Here is a 19,472-nt window from a genome sequence, read left to right on the forward strand (position 1 = left end):
TACATTCTCACCAACAGTCTAATAGTTGTTTTGGTTGGTTGGTTGGTTGGTTGGTTGGTTGTTGGGGTTTTTTTTGTTTGTTTGTTTGTTTGTTTTTGTTTTTTGGTGTTTTTTTTTGTCTACACACTCAGAACCACATTGCTATCTTTAGTCTTTTTGAAAACAGCCATCCAGCAAGTAGAAACTGACATATGATTTCCTTTTCATTCATAATAATTCATAATAATTCAATCATAATAATTTCATTCATAATAATTCATAATCAACTCTGTGTACCTGTTACACATCTTCTCTGTACAAATGCCTATGTGGTCCCTTTACTCATTTAAATAAAAAACATATTTAGTAGATGTTTATCACTGATATACAATATCTACTATAATGATAATTGAAACAAATGGGGAGGACTGAATATAGCAGGGATGAAGTAGAAGTGATCAGTGGGAAAATGAGGGGATGATGTTATTTTGTGGGGGATATTTTTGATTGTTTCATTTTTATTACTTGTTAGGTCCAAAGCAACACGGGATTGAACATCGCTAGCTCAATAGTGGCTTTGTTTGGAATCATCTTCAGTGTGAACAGGTTGCATGATTTGTCATTTGATTACAATTTCTGCAGATATAATTATATGCCAGACCAATGCTTGCAGAGCATGACCATTTGCCTGGTGAGTATTCTCTTTCCACATATTACGGTGGAAACAAATCTGAGGAACAAGAGCTCTGACCAACTCATCAATCCCTGGAAATATGCCAAAATATGAAGAATCAGATTTATGTCTCATCTCTAATGTTACTACATAAGCAATGAAGCTAAATGGGAAGAAACCTACATTATAGAACATAAGTCCTTAGTAATTACTATATTGGACATTCCACACACTTTGCTTTCATTTCAAAATGCCTCCAAAAGTATTATTATCTTATCTGAGAATAAAGGTTAGTTTTTTTTTTTATTTTACGTATCAATCCCAGTCCCCTCTCCCTCCCTCCATCCATCCCTCTTTCCCTCCGTCCCTCTAACTCTCCCTCCTTCCCTTTTTCCCTCTCTCCCCCTCACATGCACCCTGAACACCCCCACAAACACACTGAGAGTCTCCTGGGAGAAGAGCTCCAACAGGAATAGTTATGGAAGGCTAAAATACTTAATTATCTTCATCATTAAAGACTCTATGGCTTTTACTCAGGATAACAATGTTCCTCTTATCTTCTATGTAAGGTGACCTTCCAGACTATTGGCCTGGTGCTCGGTTTTTCCCTTCCTTGTCGTCTTCCTTCACCTAACTGTGGAAACTCAAAAACGTTCATACAGTTTTAATAGCCAGATGAGTGGTATGGCCTTTCTTCCATCCCTAGCTCATCCTACATAAATCTTGAGCTTTGTCTCCAAACCAATGTAATATCTGGAGTTAGTCTTTGCTAAACTAATAAACTCTTCTTGAGGTTTTTTAGTAATTAGTACAACAATCATACTATTTCTCATGACTTAGTCAACATAAGAAAAGAAAGCTTCCCTCAGATAATTAAATAGTTTTCTCCACTATCACACTATTAGAAGTTGGTATGAGCATCTTCTGGAAGACTAGACTTCACAGCCTCCTCCAGTCCCTTTGATATTCACTGTTGTAGCTCTGTGTAGTTATCCTGGGAACCAGCTGCAAGTTCATCTTCTGAAGTATTTTCCTGTATAGAGCTTAATAGAGACAAATACATAGCATAGATCTAGTTCACAGGTCTGAATTCACAGGTCCAGAACCTGTGCATTGCATTGAGGCTCCATATTTAGAAGACTCTGGCATTTGACTCAATGTTCTTCTATTACTCTCTTGAATTTATGAGTATATATTGAGCAAGAGGTCCTCCAAATTATCTGTGTTCATCTCAAGAAATCACCCTCTCTCCAAGAGGAAGCACGAATTCCCATTGATTGTGTGGACATTCTTTTTGTCTCAGTTCTTGTACCAATGCATGCTATACAAGGCTCTCCTGGGAGCTAAGAACTAGACCAGTTCCTATCTTTGTATCCTCATGACAGAATTACAGGTCTGGGAATCTATTGTAAGCTAATTGAAAACCCAGAAGACACAAAACTAAGAAGAGTGCTGTATCTTTAGGGAGTTCCAGAAAATATTTTTCTAAGTGAAATTTGATTAAAAAAAGAAGCTCACTTATTCATTTACATATAGAGCAATGCATCCTTGTTGTCAAAGCAGAATTGAGTGTCCTTTACAGAGATATTATAGGCTGTGAAACCTCAAAGGAAGTAATTCTAACTTTCAAAGGTAAGATCCTTGGGGTCAAGGAAGTCTTCTATTTCCTTCCCTCCATCTACTTCTACAGCAGTAGCTGGTAGAGGAGCATTAGTTGTGTTGGAGGTTTTAGTAAAGAAGGAACGCAATCTAGGGGCTCACTGAGTCTGTATCTCTTTTGCACAAAGCTGTTGATACTGAATCTTCCCTAGCAGAGGGAAATTCTCTAACCATGGGGCTCAAACAAAATGTTTAAACTATAGACTCTCAGACATCAACTCTTGAATAACTGTATTGTGTTCTTCCTATATGGCCCTGTATTCTGACAGAAGAGCAGGAGACAGGTGTAAAGATGATTCTCTTGAACCAGAACTAAAGGCCAAGTAACTTGAAGATCACTGTTTCATTCCTTTCCTATCACTGATATAATAAAGAGAGAGAAATACTAGGCTATGCTATCAGAGAAAGAACTAATGACATTGATTCTGAATGTCAATCGGTCAAGAACTGGACAACAGCAGGCTGTAGTTGGCAGCCAATGCCTTTTCTCATCTGGCATTGTAATGCACAGTAAATGCTAGAAACTGTCATTGCTGGTCCTCATGTCCCCCCCTTTTTTTGTAAATATGTTTTTAGGGTATGCAAGTCTTGGTGATCATTTTAAACTTGCTGGAATTCTGCATCACTGTGTCCCTTTCTGCCTTTGGATGCAAAGTGACCTGTTGCAATCCCAGTCGGGTGAGTCTTAGTTTTCATTTGAAGATGGCCCCAGTAGTTTCTTTCATTTTGCAATGGAAGCTCAGAATAACAAAACTTTACTGGCTCTGTTTCAATGGGTCAAGAGTACAGGCACAGCTCAGCTGAGTCCTCTGCCCAGGGTCTTAAAGGGTATCATTTGTGCAGTTGGCTAGGCTGTGACCTTATCTGAAACTTCTGAATCCATTCCAGGCCCATGTGGAAAAATTCATTTTCTCTCTTTTGTTGACTCATGATGATGTACTTCCTCTCTGAGGACACAGGAGAATTGTCTCAAGTTCTTCCGAGCTGTTGTGTAGGGCTCACATGCTTAGGAAAGGTTGATGCAGAATGATGTCCTACATCAACTGATGTGTGAGCCACTGGAAGGAATGATACACATTTTATAAAGGTGGTTACCACTTTGTTTATTTTCTTCTATTTTAAGCCACCCACACTTTCACTATACAGTGCCATCACTCCTTTCATTGTGATAGTTCCCATTCGTAAGCTAGGAATAATGTTTTTCCTTTTCTTTTTTTAAAATTACTTAGTATTTTTTCTTATTTTACATATATATCCCAGTTCCCTATCCCTCCTATCCTCCCATGTCCCCTACTGGCTCCCCAATCCACTCCCTAGGGAGGAACGGGCCTTCCATGAGAGAATATAAAAGTCTGCCACATCATTTGGGATAGGGCCTAGGCCCTCCCCCATGTCTCTAGGCTGAGAGAGTTTCCCTCCATGGGGAATAGGTCCCTGAAGTATATTTGTGCACTAGGGATATGTCCTGGTTCCACTGTCAGAGGTCCCATAGACTTCCCAGGCCTTCTAACTGAGACCCACGTTCAGGAGATCTGGGTTGGTCCTATGCTGGTCTCCCAGCTATCAGTCTGGGGTCCATGAGCTCCCAATTTGTTCAAGTCAGGAGATTCTGTGTGTTTCTCCAGCCTGGTCTTGACACCTTTGCTCATCACTTCTCCCTCTCTGCAACTGAATTCTAGGAGTTTGGCTCAGTGTTCAGCTCTGGGTGTCTGCTTCTGCTTCCATCAGCTACTGGATGAGGGCTCTAGGATGGCATATAAGGTAGTCATCAATGTCATTATCAGAGAAGGGCATTTAAGATAGCTTCCCCACTATCACTTAGATTGTTAGCTGGGGTCACCCTTGTAAGTCTCCGGACATTTCCCTAGTGCCACATTTCTTTTTAAACCTATAATGGCTCCCTCTATTATGGTATCTCTTTTCTTGCTCTCCTCTGTTCTCCCCCCGACTCAGTCTTCCTGCTCCCTCGTGTTCTCTTCTTTTCTCCTCTTATCCCCTTCTCTTTCTCCTAAACCCCTCTTCCCCACACCCTGCTCCCAATTTGATCAGGAGATCTTGTCCCCTTCCCCTTCTGTGTGGGACTATGAATGTCTTTCTTAGTGTCCTCCTTGTTTCCTAGCTTCTCTGGTGGTGTGGATTGTAGGCTGGTGATCCTTTGCTCTATACCCATTTTGTCTGCAAGCTCCAACTAAAAAGGAGATCTCATTTTGGTTTTGAAAAGGTTTTACTCCTAGGCCTCACACACTCACAGATTATTCACTCTGATACTGGATTGTGGGATTTTTCTCAAGGAATAACTGCTCAGTGTGCCAGATATTGTTTTACTTTCTATTACAGCAACCTTCCCAAGAATGCCAGAGAAATGCCAGGAGTCAAACCTCTCCACGACTTTGTGCACCTCTGACTAATGCCTCACCTTGAGACCTGCAGTCAACCTTCCTAATTGCTAAGCAAAAACAATACCATACACAGAGAGAGTAAAGTTAGAAAGTAGAAACAGAGGAGAGCCCAAAGCCAAGGTCAGGAAGAATAAATATATCATATGTATTCACAAGCCACAGGGGATTCAGAATCAGGAAATGGCTATAAAACTTCAGTCTTGGCTCACTAATTAGATTTCTTCCTCCAAGGCTCTAACATGTCATGCCCAGGAAGACAAATCATTGCCAATAAAAAATTATGACAGGGTAGGTTGCAGAGTGATTGTTTACATCTTCTGTGCTTTTTAAAAATAGTCTTCTGAGCCTCCAGAAAAACACCATCTCACATGTCTTCAGGGCTCATGCTCATGAATGAATGACAAATTACAACCATTAATATTAAAGGTGGCGTCTGCACTAAAATGTCCAGAAAGTGTGAATGTATATAAAGTTATCTATTATTTTTTCTTTGAAGCATTTAGGGATGGGTCAGAATCTTTAGTAAGCTTCATATCTTAAGGTTTTAAGTCTGTGATCCTTCTGCTATGAGCCAAAGGATATTACTTCCACTATACTATGTGAATTAAGACAATTGTATCTGTGAGGTTTTGTTGTTTCTCTACTATCCTTGTTCAATTCCATGTCACTTGGAGCTTGTAGAAGGAGAACCAGGATTTACTTTTGTTTAATGAGACGGTCACCTCTTCTGGGTTAGTGTGGTTTCTTCAGTGTTTCTTTTGTGGCCAGAGAGTCATGAATGAGATATGTGATTGTTGTCTACATGTTCGCTTTGTAAAAGGAGCTCTCTGTGTTTTCTCTGGTGGAAGTCTAATGAGCTCCCCATTGATGGCAGAGGCTTTCCTCTCTATTTGGTAACACTGTGGTTGCCCACCTGTTTTTACCACCACCTATATATAAAACTGATGCTCAGAGATGCTGCAGCAGACATTTCAATCAAGCTCTGTCACTGAAAATGTGTCCCAGCTCTACCCTCTTTTAATGCTCAAGAATATCAACAGTTTAATATGAAATCCAACCCAGTGATAAAAGAACATATGTCTGTAGTAGTGACATAGTATTGTAGAAAAATGAAGTTCTTGGTGATGTGATGGTATTTGATTGACTTTACAGGTTATGGTAATTATGCCTTCAAGTCTTCCTGCAGTAGGAACAGCATCTCCAGCATCACTTCAAGGAGGTTTGATGATGACATCAGCACACCAAGAGAAAGATGTTCCAGAAAATATGCACTGATTACAGTGCCAGACCCCCATGGGAAAACATCAGAATATCTGTTGTGTAGGTGTGCGTTGTGTGTATAAATTCAGTTTAATTGGTTCTCTACCAGAATATCAAATGTTGAACAAATAAATCATGTGATTAATGGTAAACAGCACTTGGATTTTTTAGCCATACTCAAGACAGTAAAAAGCATAGAAGCTTTGACAATATGTAAACAGTTATCATGGAGATGTGTAAAGTCACGCCTCCATGTTAGTACATACTTACGCTGATTAGTGTTTTCCATTATTTGACTGCTTTATATCTGTTGTCAAGTACACAATGCTTTTTGTTTTCTTCAAGAAGTTTAGGTGTCTTGTTTCTCCCTTTTCCTTGTAAAATGGAGTAACAGTATCAATCTGTTATTGTATGTAAAACATATTATATGTATCAAATTCTTTTCATACTCTCTCTCTCATTCCTTCCTTCCCTCCTTTTACCCTTTCTCCATCATTGTTGTTTGTATCTTAATGAAATTCATATCCAGTGCTATGAAAAGACTATAAGATATATTACATTTGTCAAATATTTACCGAATACATTTATCTTACTACTACAGTACAAAACCTTTCAAATAAAGTGAATTAAAAGTGGTGTATTCAGTGTCCCTACTTTCTATTTAGATGCAATGTCAGTGGAATGTGACCAAGTATTGATGTCAAGAAATTAAATAAGGTGTTAAATACTTTGTATTTCCTTTTTAGTTCTTAATTTTCTTTTTTTCTTTTCTTTTACTTACTATTTTTTCCTTATTTTAAATATTAATCCCAGTTCACTCTCCCTTCCATCCTTCCTTACCCCTCACATATCCCCATCCCATCCCCTATCCACACACCAGGGAGGGTGAGATCATCAAAGTCTGTCAAATCACTTAGGGTAGGGCCTAGGCCCTCCCCCATGTCTCCAGGCTAAGGGAGTGTCCCTTCATTAGGAATGTGTTCCCAAAGTCTGTTCCTGTGCTACAAATACATCCTGGATCCATTGTCAGAGGTACCATAGACTTCTCAGGCCTCCTAAATGAGACCCACTTTCAGGGGGTCTGAGTCAGTCCAATGCTGGTTTCCAAGCTATCAGTCTTGGGGTCCATTAGCTCCCCCTTGTTCAGGTCAGCTGTCTCTGTGGGTTTCTCCAGCCTGCTCTTGACCGCTGTGCTCATCACTTCTTCCTCTCCACAACTAGATCCCAGGAGTTCAGCTCAGTGTTTAGCTATGGGTGTCTGCTTCTGCTTCCATCAACTACTGGATGAGGGCTCTAGGATGGCATATAAGATGGTCATTAATGTCATTATAAGGGAAGGGCATTAAGGTAGCCTCTCCACTATTGCTTAGATTGTTAGTTGGGGTCATACTTGTAGATATCTGGACATTTCCCTAGTGTCAGATTTCTCTTTAAACCTATAATGGTTCCCTTTATTATGGTATGATGGGAGATGTCATTCTGTATATGTTTCTCATACTGGTTAATGAATAAAGCACTGTTGGCCAATAGGAAAGCTAGATAGGCAGGACTAGGAGACGAGGAGGAAAGAGGAAGGAGGAAGGAGTCAAGATGGAAAGTCTGGAGAGAACATAACTGCCATTCCTCCGCTCTCGGTAAGACCATGTAGAAATACATAGAAACGAGTTAACACTTAAGACAGAGCTAACCAATAAGAAACTAGTAACTGGCCAACAGAATTATATCATATACAGAGTCTCTGTGTTAATTGGGGCTGGCGCAGCAGTGGGACCAGACCAGGCGGCGGGCGGAAAAACCATACTCCTTACAAATGGAGCCCACGTGGCTAATAAGAACTTCCACTGAAAATTTAAAAAAGGGTTTTGGAAAAAAAGAACAGAGACAAGCAAGGTTTCTTGGTAGCAGCATTTTTCTTGGTTTGACTCTGATTTGAGAGAGACAAGCAGATATTTGCACGGCTCCTTTAAGGGAAATTTCCTTGACTCAGCATAAGCAGGAAAAAAAAAAAAAAAAAAAAACACACACACACACGGCTTTAAAAAAGCACTGCTAAAAATTTATTGTGTAGGAGAGCTGGCAATGTCATTGATTACATCTCCAAGCCAACAACATGCTTGCTAGATGGCAGCGCAGACCAAGGCAGTGGGCACAGCTTTCATTGCTGGCGGTAAAAGTACCTGCTGCCATCTTTGGTAATCCGCAGCAGAAACAACTATGACTTTCATTTCAGCAATGTTGTTGTTTACCAGATAAAAGACTCATGGCCAGAAAAAGATAAAGATTTACAGTAAAGACAGATTCGTATTAAGAAAAACCTCTAAAGGTTTACAGTGTGTTTAAAAAAAAAATATATAGGCTTGGGAGAGAATAAAAATGGTTTTAAAAAGACAGAGAATAGCTGGGTGTGTCAGCACACGCCTTTAATCCCAACACTTAAGAGACAGAGGCAAGCAGATCTTGTGATTTCAAAGTAAACCTGGTATACAGAGTAAATTCCAGGACAGATAAGAGATACACAGAGAAACCCTGTCTCAAAAAATAGAAAAGAAACAGAATAATAAAAAAGCCACAGATGGAGAGAATCTAGATACTGTACAGTATTATATTGTCTTTGTATTGTTTGACTGCTGAGGAAACAACAACTGTTAAAGGAAATGCTGCTGGATTAATTCAATTTATATATTTTAAAAATGCTTTGACTCCAAAATTTAAGTTCAAGGACAAGTTACTGGGGGAAAAGGATTTCTATTTTTGTTTCCACAGAAAATGAAAAGCTATGGATTCCTTCCAGACTAATGGGGTTTGAGCAACCAGACCCCCTGAAACAGAGTACCAGGTGATCCTATATTCAAAACAGCTGGACAAAGCAGCCTTGTAGACTACAGCCAGGATTTCTTCATCTTCTTAGGATTCCCCCATGACAGCGCCCCCTATCAGCAGGAGGTAGTTTGGAAAGAACGACGCCCAAATTCCTAAATATTGTTTATAAATGTTTGTTTTCATTTAAATGGGCTTGGTTATAAATGGTTAATGATCACAACCAATATTCTTTTTAAAGATAAAAAGGGAATTATGGTATAGATATGAATACTTTGTTTTGGAATGGATTTTCATTTATTGATACAATTTAAGATCAATAAGGTGATATGTATATTTCTCCTCTTGTTTAGGTATTGTGTTTATTTAGCTCAGTTATAAATGTAATGTATAATGTAGTACAGATTATAGATAATTACCTATGATAGTTAAAGCTTAGAGTTTAGTTAGGGTTTTCAAGATACACAGAGATGTATTTAAGATAGATAGGAATTCTTCAAACCTTTCAAAGACCTACAGAATATGGCATTTAAAATGGTTTAGGGTTTTCTTGACAATGAGGCACAACTGCTCCTGGCAACACCACTTGCGGCAGAGATGAAGATGGACATTGAAGAAATTTGTTATGGAGTTTACTTCCAATATGGCAATACTAGCCATTTGGACAAGATACTGCTCTTGTCTGAACTGTTTGACTTTATGCTGTATAAACTGGACATGCAGGACCCACAGAAAAGTGACTGCTGATTCAAGATGGACATTGCTACAGGGTTCCTGCTTCATGGAAGAGTATGCCAGACAGTCTGTGGGACACAGAGAAAAATGAATGACAAACTGCCAATACAAGAAGACAGTTTAAAGTTTCCTACTTTGCTGAAGAGTCTGTTAGACACTATGGCCTATGGGCTGAAGATGGAAGATTACAGAAATTCCAGTGACTTGCCAGGCAGTGAGTTGTCTCTGTCATTTCTAGAGTTTATATACTATCCTTCTGTGGTCTTTGATGGAGTTGAAGACAGATAGTTATGGTTATAGTTTTCCTTAGTTAAGCTTAAAGATAAGTTACATATAGGACTTTAACTCACAAAGATAAAATATATGATGGGATATTTTCTTAAATCTTGCTAAATGTTAATGGACTAAATAGTGTTAACTGTGATTCTTATTTGATAACTGTTATGTGATATATTTTGGTATGTTAAGGTTAAAACCCTTCTTTTTTATTTTAGACAGAAAAGAGGAGATGATGGGAGATGTCATTCTGTATATGTTTCTCATACTGGTTAATGAATAAAGCACTGTTGGCCAATAGGAAAGCTAGATAGGTGGGATTAGGAGACGAGGAGGAAAGAGGAAGGAGGAAGGAGTCCAGGTGGAGAGTCTGGAGAGAACATAACTGCCATTCCTCCGCTCTCGGTAAGACCATGTGGAAATACATAGAAATGAGTTAATACTTAAGACAGAGCTAGCCGATAAGAAACTAGTAACTGGCCAACAGAATTATATCATATACAGAATCGCTGTGTGTTAATTGGGGCTGGCGCAGCAGCGGGACCAGACCAGGTGGCGGGCGGAAAAACCATACTCCTTACAATGGACCATACTCCTTACAATGGTATCTCCTTTCTTGTTCTCCCTCCATATTTCCCCCCAACTGAATCTTCCTGCTCCCCATGTTCTCCTCTCCCCTCCTCTCCCTCTCTTTCTCCAAAGTCCCTCCCACTTATCTCCTGCCCCACCCCTGGCTTTCAATTTGATCAGAAAGTCTTGTCCCTTTCCCCTTCTGCAAGTGACCATATTAGGGTCCTCCTTGTTTCCTAGCTTCTCTGGAGGTGTGGGTTGTAAGCAGCTGATCCTTTTCACTATATCCAAAATCCATATGAGTGAGTACATATCTTGTTTGTTTTTTGTGACTGGGTTACCTCACTCAGAATGGTTTCTCTTAGTCCCATCCATTTGCTTCTTTTTGATTGGAAAAATCTTTCCCAACCCTTTACTCTGAGTTAACATCTGTCTTTGAAGTTGACGTGTATTTCTTGTATGCAGCAGAAGGGGTTGATTCTGTCTTTGCATCCATTCTGTTAACCTGTGTCTTTTAATAGGTGCGTTAAGACCATTAATATTGAGGGAAATTAAGGACCATTGCTTATTAATTCTTGTTTGTTTTGGATTTGTTATTGGTGGTGGTATTGTGTGTATATTTACTCTGCTTTTTCTTTTGGCTTCTAGTAAAGTATTATTATCTATTGTCTATGTTTTTGTGAGTGTAGTTAACTTCCTTGGGTTGGCGTTTTCCTTCCAGAACTTTCTGTAGGACTGGATTTATTGATATGTATTGTGTAAATCTGGTTTTGTCATGGGATATCTTGTTTTTTCTAATTATAGTGATTGAAAGTTTTGCTGCATATAGTGGTCTGGGCTGGCATCCATGGTCTCTTAGTGTTTGTAGTGTATCTATCCAGGACCTTCTGGCATTCAGAGTTTCCATGGAGAAATCAGGTGTAATTCTGATAGGTCTGCTTTTATATGTTACCTGGCCTTTTCCTTCACTGCTTTTAATATTTTTTTTCTTTATTTTGTATGTTAGGCGTTTTGATTATTATGTGTCAAGGTGACCTTTTTTTTTTTTTTTTTTTTTGGTCCAGTCTATTTGGTGTTCAGTAAGCTTCTTGTACTTTCATAGGTATGTCCTTCTCCAGATTGGGAAAGTTTTCTTCTATGATTTTGTTGAATATGTTTTGTGCACTTTTGAGTTGGGCATCTTCGCCTTTTCTATACCTATTATTCTTAGGTTTGACCTTTTGTGTCAAGGATTTGTTGGATTTAAGATTTTCTTTGGTCGATGAATCTATTTCCTCTGGTTTATCTTCATCGTCTGAGATCCTTTCTTTGAACTCTTTTATTCTCTTGTTCATGCTTGCATCTGTAGTCCCTGATTGTTTACCCAGCTTTTCAATTTCCAACATTCCCTCAGTTTGTGTTTTTTTTTTTTTTTTTTTTTTTATTGTCTCTATTTCAGTTTTCAGGTCTTGAACTGTTTGAATTGTTTTCTTCATCTGTTTGATTGTTTTATCTTGGCTTTCCTTAATTTCTTTAAGAGACTTATTGATTTCTTGTATTTTTGTTTGTTCATTTGTCTTTTCCTCTATTTCTTCTAATTTTTTGTTTGTTTTTTCTTCCATTTCTTTAAGGGATTTTCTCATATCCTCTTTGAGGGCCTCTTCATTTTTACAAAGTTGTTTTTAAGGTCGTTCTCTTCTGCTTCATCTTCATTGGGATGTTCAGGTCTTGTTAGTGTAGAGTTCCTAGATTCTGGTAGTGTCATATTTGTCCTTCTATTGTTGAATGTGTTCTTGTACTGGTGTTCCCATCCCTTCTTCCAGTGTATACAGGTGGGTCTCTCTCTCTCTCTCTCTCTCTCTCTCTCTCTCTCTCTCTCTCTCTCTCTCCTGTCCTCTCCCAGTGGGTATAGGTGGGTCAGGACTTTGATGTCAGTAACTCTGGATGGTCCGAGCTCTCTTGAAGGTCTCAAGCAGAGGGCATAGGACATCCAAGATTAAGGTGAGGGCAGGCTTCCGGTGTGGCAGAGTGGGTCCACTATGCACAAAGCCATCCCAGGAAGTTCCGAGGACAGGGTGGGGTGGGGGTGTTGGACGTGATCTGGCCAAACACTCACCTCAAGCAGAGGGAATAGGAGGGCCAAGCCTGAGAGGAAGGCGGGCTCCTGATGGTCTGGCTTGCCAGAGTGGAACCACTCAAGCAGAGCAAATAGGGGGGAGGTCAAGGAGCAGAGCTGACCCAGGAAGTTCTAAGGAAAGGGTGGGAGGGTTGGACCTGAGCTGGCCCCAGATTCAGCTCAAGAAGAGGGCATAGGGAGGCCAAGATTGAGGTGAGAGCAGTCTCTGGATGACCCAGTGTGGCAGGGAGGGTCCACTACTTTGTATTTTCTAATCCATCAACACTGCACTTTTATCTTGAACAACAAGATTATTGTTTTCATTGTCTATATGTGTGGCCAGAAACATATACTAATATTTCTCAGTTTCATAGTTCTCATCAATAAAAATAAGTAACACCAATGATCAACTTGCTTTGAACAAAATTAGGGAAAAATCCTATTTGCAATACAGTTTTCAAAAAGTCTACAAATGGAGGGAGGGAGGGAGAGGGAACTGGGATTGACATGTAAAATAATATATTAAACCAAAAAAAAAAAAATGCTTTGACTCCAAAATGTAAGTTGAAGGACAAGTTACTGGGGAAAAGGATTTCTATTTTTGTTTCCACAGAAAATGAAAAGATGTGGATTCCTTCCAGACTAATGTGGTTTGATCCCGCCAGACCACCTGAAACAGAGTACAAGCTGATCCTACATTCAAAACAGCTGGACAAAACAGCCCTACAGACTACAGCCAGGATATCTGAATCTTCTTCGAATCCCCCAAGACAGCGCCCCTTACCAGCAGGAAGTAGTTTGGAAAGAACGACGCCCAAATTCCCAAATATTGTGTATAAATGTTTGTTTTCATTTAATTGGACTGTTATATAAAATTAAATAAAATAAAAAATAAAATTAATTAAAAAAAGTCTACAAATTAAATTAACCAAGGAAATTTTATATTTATATATTACATATGTATTACATACAGATATAGAGGAAATCCAGACAACAATTCCTTGTGGATCTTTCCTTTTATAGATATTTTATTGCAAATTTCAGTACAGAGTACCATTCCCCCAGTGAGAAGATCAAAACAATTTGCTCTAATTCTTCCCAGATGCCAAATATGGTTTCAGTGGATATGCCTCTAGCTTTAATTTTCATCTTAAATATAAATAGCTTCCACAAGTAGTCAAAAAAAAAACAGATGGAATAATACTGTCCCAAAGTTGATGGGAGATGTCATTCTGTAAATATGTTTCTCTTATTGGTTAATGAATGAAGCACTAATGGCCGATAGAAAAGCAAGATAGATGGGACTAGGAGACTAGGAGGAGAGAGGAAGAAGTAGGGAAGAGATTAAAGATGTAGGACTAAGAGAGAAGAATGCCGGGCCTTCTCTCCCGGAAAGATGAGAATACATGGAAATACTTAGATTAATAGAAACGGGTTAATATTTAAGACAGAGCTAGAAAATAAGAAACACTAGTAGCAGGCTAATAGCTTTATATCTAATACAGCATCTCTGTGTGTTATTTGGGGCTGGCACGGCTCTGGGACTAGACGGGAAGAAAAACTTGCTCATAACACAAAGTAGTTATTCTACATCTTCAGGAGGTGCCCAAAGGGTTCTTACCCTAGAAAAGTACAATACTGTAGCGAACATGTAGAAAATTCAAAAATATGGGATCTGGCTGCCCAATGATCTAGCCTCGCTTTCACACAGAGTACCAGCAAACCCCTTTTTGGTGAAAAACAACATCCTATGAAAACCAAAAATTATACTAAGAACTATGTACTCCCAAATCATGACCACTTCTATTAAAAAATAAAGGAAATAACTCACTTTAAAAATCTTTGAATAAACTGAAGTTTAAAGTTTTTGTTGTTGTTAATGCCCTTCCTGTTCTCCATATTCCATAAATCATCATCTTCTAAGTTCCTAAAGACTTCCAGAGGCTGAAAAGAAACTTCTGTTGGAAAGCACTTGCACTGGGAGACCTGTGTTTTACACACATGGAAAAGATAAGCATGGCTGTGAGTTCTTGTATCCTATCCTGGAGAGGCAGAGACAGGTGGATCCCTAGATCTCACTGGCCGGCCAGCCTAACCCACTTGACAAGCACAAGATCCCAGATAGTCACACTGTCTCAAAAACAAGATGGACAGTTCCTGAGTGATGATACCTGAGGTTGACATCTGGCTACAACACATATACATATACTGTATAAACATAAACACACACATCCCTATGTATACATATGCCCACATACACACCTACCTACTTACACACACACCTATACACACCAACACACACATACACACCTACTTGTACACACACACACACACACACACACACACACCTACCAACAAACACACCATAAAAATCCTATATGGGATTGAATAGCATGTCTGCTTGGGATGGGGTGGTGCTCTGCCTGATAGATAGTTTTCAACTTGATTTCAGCTTAATTATCTTCTTCCAGGAGCTGCAGAAGAAGGCCTGTCAAATTGTGGTGAAATTTTATTTATTCCTCTTACTACCAAAATGTGGAAGTAAACTCAAAGTAGGAAATGAAATCGAGGAACTGAGATAAATATAATTTTGTGATCTCCACTTCCTGACATATGATTCAGAACTTTAAATAACTTTAAATACCACCTGATGGATGCATCCTGCACATCCCACCATCCTTGGACCTGCATCTAGAACTCTGCCTACAGACACGTGTACATTATTCCTGACATGGCCAATCACATACCTGTCCAGAGAGGCCTGTCTGAAACAAACAAGTAGGCCCTTATGCTCATCTTTGGTCAGCATGCTTTTACAGAAGTGTATATAAGAATAAGTGAAAGGTTTCACATGCCCCTTCCGTGTATCTGCCACTTCTACAGAGAGATTCTGGGTGTTTTGTATGAGAGGTCACATGAATCTGATGTCTGGCATCTCTGCTGTAGCCTTACACTCTTGATAATTTCACCAGCAAAGCCTCATGGGGGCTGTTGATCCAGCAATGACTGTAGGAGAGTACTTTCTGTCATACCACTAAAGTCCACACTTCTGGAAAACATGTCATTTATTCAGTCACTCAGCTGAGATTTTCTCTCTGGTTCCGGGAGACTTTTCTAGATGCTAAGGTCAAAGTGGCATGCAAAGGTAGTTAATTCTAGACCTCTTATGGAAGACAAATAAGTAAATAAGATACATTAGGGTGAGCTTTCCTGACTAGAAACCCCTTTACCTCAGCTCCATTTCTGAAGCTTTTCACCATTTTCCAATAATTCATTTTCATATAGAAATATTATTTAATCAAGCTTACATTTGTGAATATTTTAGGAAAGTCTGGCACATTCTAAAAATGTATCTTCTTCCATCACTCTAATTTTAATTGGCAAATGATAATGATGTACATTTATGGAAAGGCCTTGTGTTTTGCTACCTTTGAGTGAGATGGCTATGATGATAAAGTACAGCACTTGCCTTCCCTGTATGAGGCACTAGGTTCAATCTCCAATACAAAATATTCACCATATAAAAAATTAGTAAATGTGGCAACCCAGGAAGTCAGCTCCCAGAGCTGCCTCCAGGGTAGCAATAAGAATTCCTTCAAAGCAGCAAGGATTTGGGGGAAATTTCCTAAAGGAAAAGACGTACAAAATCTGAGGGTCATGTTCTTTTTATTTGTAACTCTCATTCTCCAGTTCCAATTCTCTAGCTCTAATCCTCGCTATTCTCCAGTTCCAATTCTCTAGTTCTAAATCTTTAGTTCCAATTTTCCATTTCTAAATCTTTAGTTCCAGTTCTCTCTGTCTCCTTTGTTCACACAGCTTATGTACACATTTAACAGCATACTTTTGGCAATAAAAGGTTACAGAAACTTTACTCAGAGCCATAACATATTTCTTGAGTAAACAAAAGGCAGAACTATTTACCATGGCAACGCATATGCAGGGACATGGTGTTTGACACTTTCTGGGCAGTGGCATTGAAAGCATCCCAAACCTAAAGATACATTTTCTTCTCCTGCATGCAGCCCCACCCAGATCATAAGGAGGGAATTACAGGAGAGAAGCTTGTAACTTTTTATTCAAGGCTGTGAGGCCAGGGCATCCTCTGTAGTCATGGTCATCTGTGTTTCTATCTGGACTTGGCTAATCGGTTAATTTTTATTCTTGTCCTCCATATAAATTTTAGGACTTAACCATAAACAGTTAGTTAGATGAACCTTGAATTTTATATCATAAACTGAGGTTATAATTTTGTGCAGAGTGTTAGTTGCTAAGGAATTTAGTAGGGAGTGGGCTCTGGTCTGTGTTATCAGCTAGAAACTGGCTAGAGAAACTGGCATAGTAGTTCTAGGCTGCTATGTGCTGCTTTGTGCTAATAACATTGGTCTAGACACCTGTCCCTGGGCATATCTGCAAAGTTTCTAACTTATAATCCATACACAGACTGTTGGTCAATTTGCATTGTCAGCTTAGCTAACTATAGAGAACAGGTTTTTAAGTTCCTCACCATTTTATGTAACAAAGGCTAACCTGTGAGGGCTTGGTTTGTTGGTCTGGTTTAGTTTGAGTTGTGTTTTTGTTGTTGATGGGTTTTTTGTTTGTTTGTTTTGCTTTTTTGGGTTTGTTTTGCTTTTTGGATTTTTCGAGTCAGGGTTTCTCTGTGTAGCTTTGTAAACAAGGCTGGCCTTGAACTCACAGAGATCCCCTTGCCTCTGCCTCCCAAGTGCTGGGATTAAAGGCTTCACCACTACCACCTGGCTCAAGGGCTTGTTTTATTCACTAGAATTACACAGTGTGGGGAGAAGTCAGCCTATTGTCAGTACCTAGGTATAATGGTGCCCCAAGGTGATGAACATACTGCCAAGGTTATGGGAAAAATCCCATGGCTATTTGGGGATGGGGGATCAGGGTAGCACACAAGAGAATTACAGAGGGAATCGATCTGTTTTTCAGGGGCAATGGACCCATAACCCTTGTTTATGAATTTATCCTCCATCAGATAAATTGTTTATCTGGTGGGTCAACCTTATGAATATCAGCTGTCATCTACTGCCTATCTTTGTGGATGGATCCTGACAATAAATCACTGTGGAAAATACTACAGATGACATGATTTTTGTATGCTCCTTATGAATAATGTTTTGTTGCCCAAATGTATTAATCATTGTGTAATATATTCCAGATACAAGAATGATTTTGGTGCTGAAGATTGAACAGCTAGCAAAATATATATTGTTCGTGCTGGTTGATGATTCTGAAATCCTACTGCATCTTTTTTTATTTAATTTATTATTTTACATGTCAATCCCAGTTCCCCTTCCCTCCCTCCCTCCTTTCCTTTTACCCTCTCTGCCCCCTCACATGCACCCTGACCAGATGCAGACGGAGAGGACAAGACCAGGTTGCAGAAACACATAGAGACAGCTGACCTGAACAAGGAGGAGCCCCAAGACTGATAGCTGGGAAGCCAGCATGGGACTGACTCAAGCCCCCTGAATATGGGTCTCAGCCAGAAGGACTGAGCAGTCTAAGGGACCTCAGACAGTGGAACCAAGATGTATCCCTGGTGCACAAAAGGACCTTGCGAACACATCCCCCATGGAGGAATAACTGCCTTAACCTAGAGACAGGAGAGAAGCCCTAGTCCCTACTTCAAATGACCTGTCAGATCTACATGACCCCACCTGGATGGCATTGCCCTACAGGTGGAATTGGGGTGGGGGATGGGAGGAGAGGATAGTGAGATCAACAACTAACTTATCCATGGAGCCCTCATCTAATACCTGTTGGAAACAGAAGCAAACACCCATACCTACTGTATCTTTAAACAGTATCTTTAAATAGGTCTTCCTTAAAAGGAACAATGAGTTAAGTTTCTCGGTAGAGGGCACAAAAGAGTCACTGCAGTGCAAGAAGCATCCTGTGATCTCTGGCACCAGCACAGACCCATAGCATGTCCATTCCAGGCCTGCATCCTCGAATTTGCAACGTAGACACTTTCTAGCCAAGAAAAGTGGATGCTCATCCACACGACGTGCTATTTCCAATGACGATCCTCAGGAAACCTGGGCACAGCCAACCTCCTGTGGTGTGTGCATTTTCTTCCTGTAAGCTTCATGTGTCACGAAGAGCATTGCCCCAGCTTGGACCCAAACCTCACTGCATAGTAGTGGAAGTGGAACTGATTGCCCACTCTCTGTCTACACTTAGGAAACTGAATTATTTGTTGATTAGCTACAGACTCATTCCAGCCTGAAGGAAAAAAAAAAAAAAAACCTATCGGTTGATTAAACCATACTTTCTCCAGGAAATGAACCCATTCCAAATTTGTCTTTCCCTGAGGATGAACTTAAGTCTAGGATGCTATCTAGAATTTCAAGATAGTAAATGTACCCTAATAAGTCTACTGTGGGTTTTCTGATTGGACAGAGGCTACCACGAAACTTCTTTCTTCTCCTTCTCCTCTTCTTCCTCTTCCTCCTTCTCCTGCTGTTTGTGTCCATGTTTGCGTGGGAGTGAACATATGTGAGTGGACACAGGTATTGTGTGAATGTGGAGACCAGAGCTCAATGTTGGGCATCTTCATTAATCATTATCTTTCATTAATCATTATCCATCTTATATTTTCAGGCAGGCTGTCTCAATAGACCTGGAGCTCATCTATTTGACTACACTGGACGATAAGTTCCAGAGACAGCCCCCCTCCTCCAACACCAACTCTGTCCTTCCAGCTCTGGGGTGGAGGCAAGTGCCACTGGGCATGGCTATTATTTATTTACTTATTTACTTACTTACTTTTTACATTCTGATCTCAGTTCCTCTTCCCTCCTCTCCTCTCGTTCTCCCCACTTTCCAACCACCCCCTCCTCCCATCAGCTCCTCCGAGATGGTAAGGCTGCCCCTAGGAAGTCAACTATGTCTGTCTCATCACCACCTCGAGGCAGGACCAAGCCCTCCCCTTCCCACCCTGTGTCTAGGCTCCATAGAGAATGGACTCCACTAAGTCAGTTTA

At 39.9% G+C, this 19,472-nt stretch overlaps 1 protein-coding gene across 1 annotated transcript in view; it reads left to right on the forward strand.

Annotated features, from left to right (window-relative positions):
• LOC127227840 (membrane-spanning 4-domains subfamily A member 4A-like) overlaps window positions 1-6,191 on the forward strand; it is a 30,128-nt gene extending 23,937 nt beyond the window's left edge. Inside the window, exons 5-7 of the mRNA XM_051192160.1 lie at window positions 512-670; window positions 2,888-2,989; window positions 5,863-6,191. Of these exons, the coding sequence (XP_051048117.1) occupies window positions 512-670; window positions 2,888-2,989; window positions 5,863-5,985 (384 nt within the window). The 3' untranslated portion in view covers window positions 5,986-6,191. The remainder of the gene's footprint in view (window positions 1-511; window positions 671-2,887; window positions 2,990-5,862) is intronic.
• The last annotated feature ends 13,281 nt before the right edge of the window (window positions 6,192-19,472 follow it).

The sequence above is a fragment of the Phodopus roborovskii genome, unplaced genomic scaffold (assembly GCF_943737965.1).
Source record: "Phodopus roborovskii unplaced genomic scaffold, PHOROB, whole genome shotgun sequence".
NCBI lineage: Eukaryota > Metazoa > Chordata > Mammalia > Rodentia > Cricetidae > Phodopus > Phodopus roborovskii.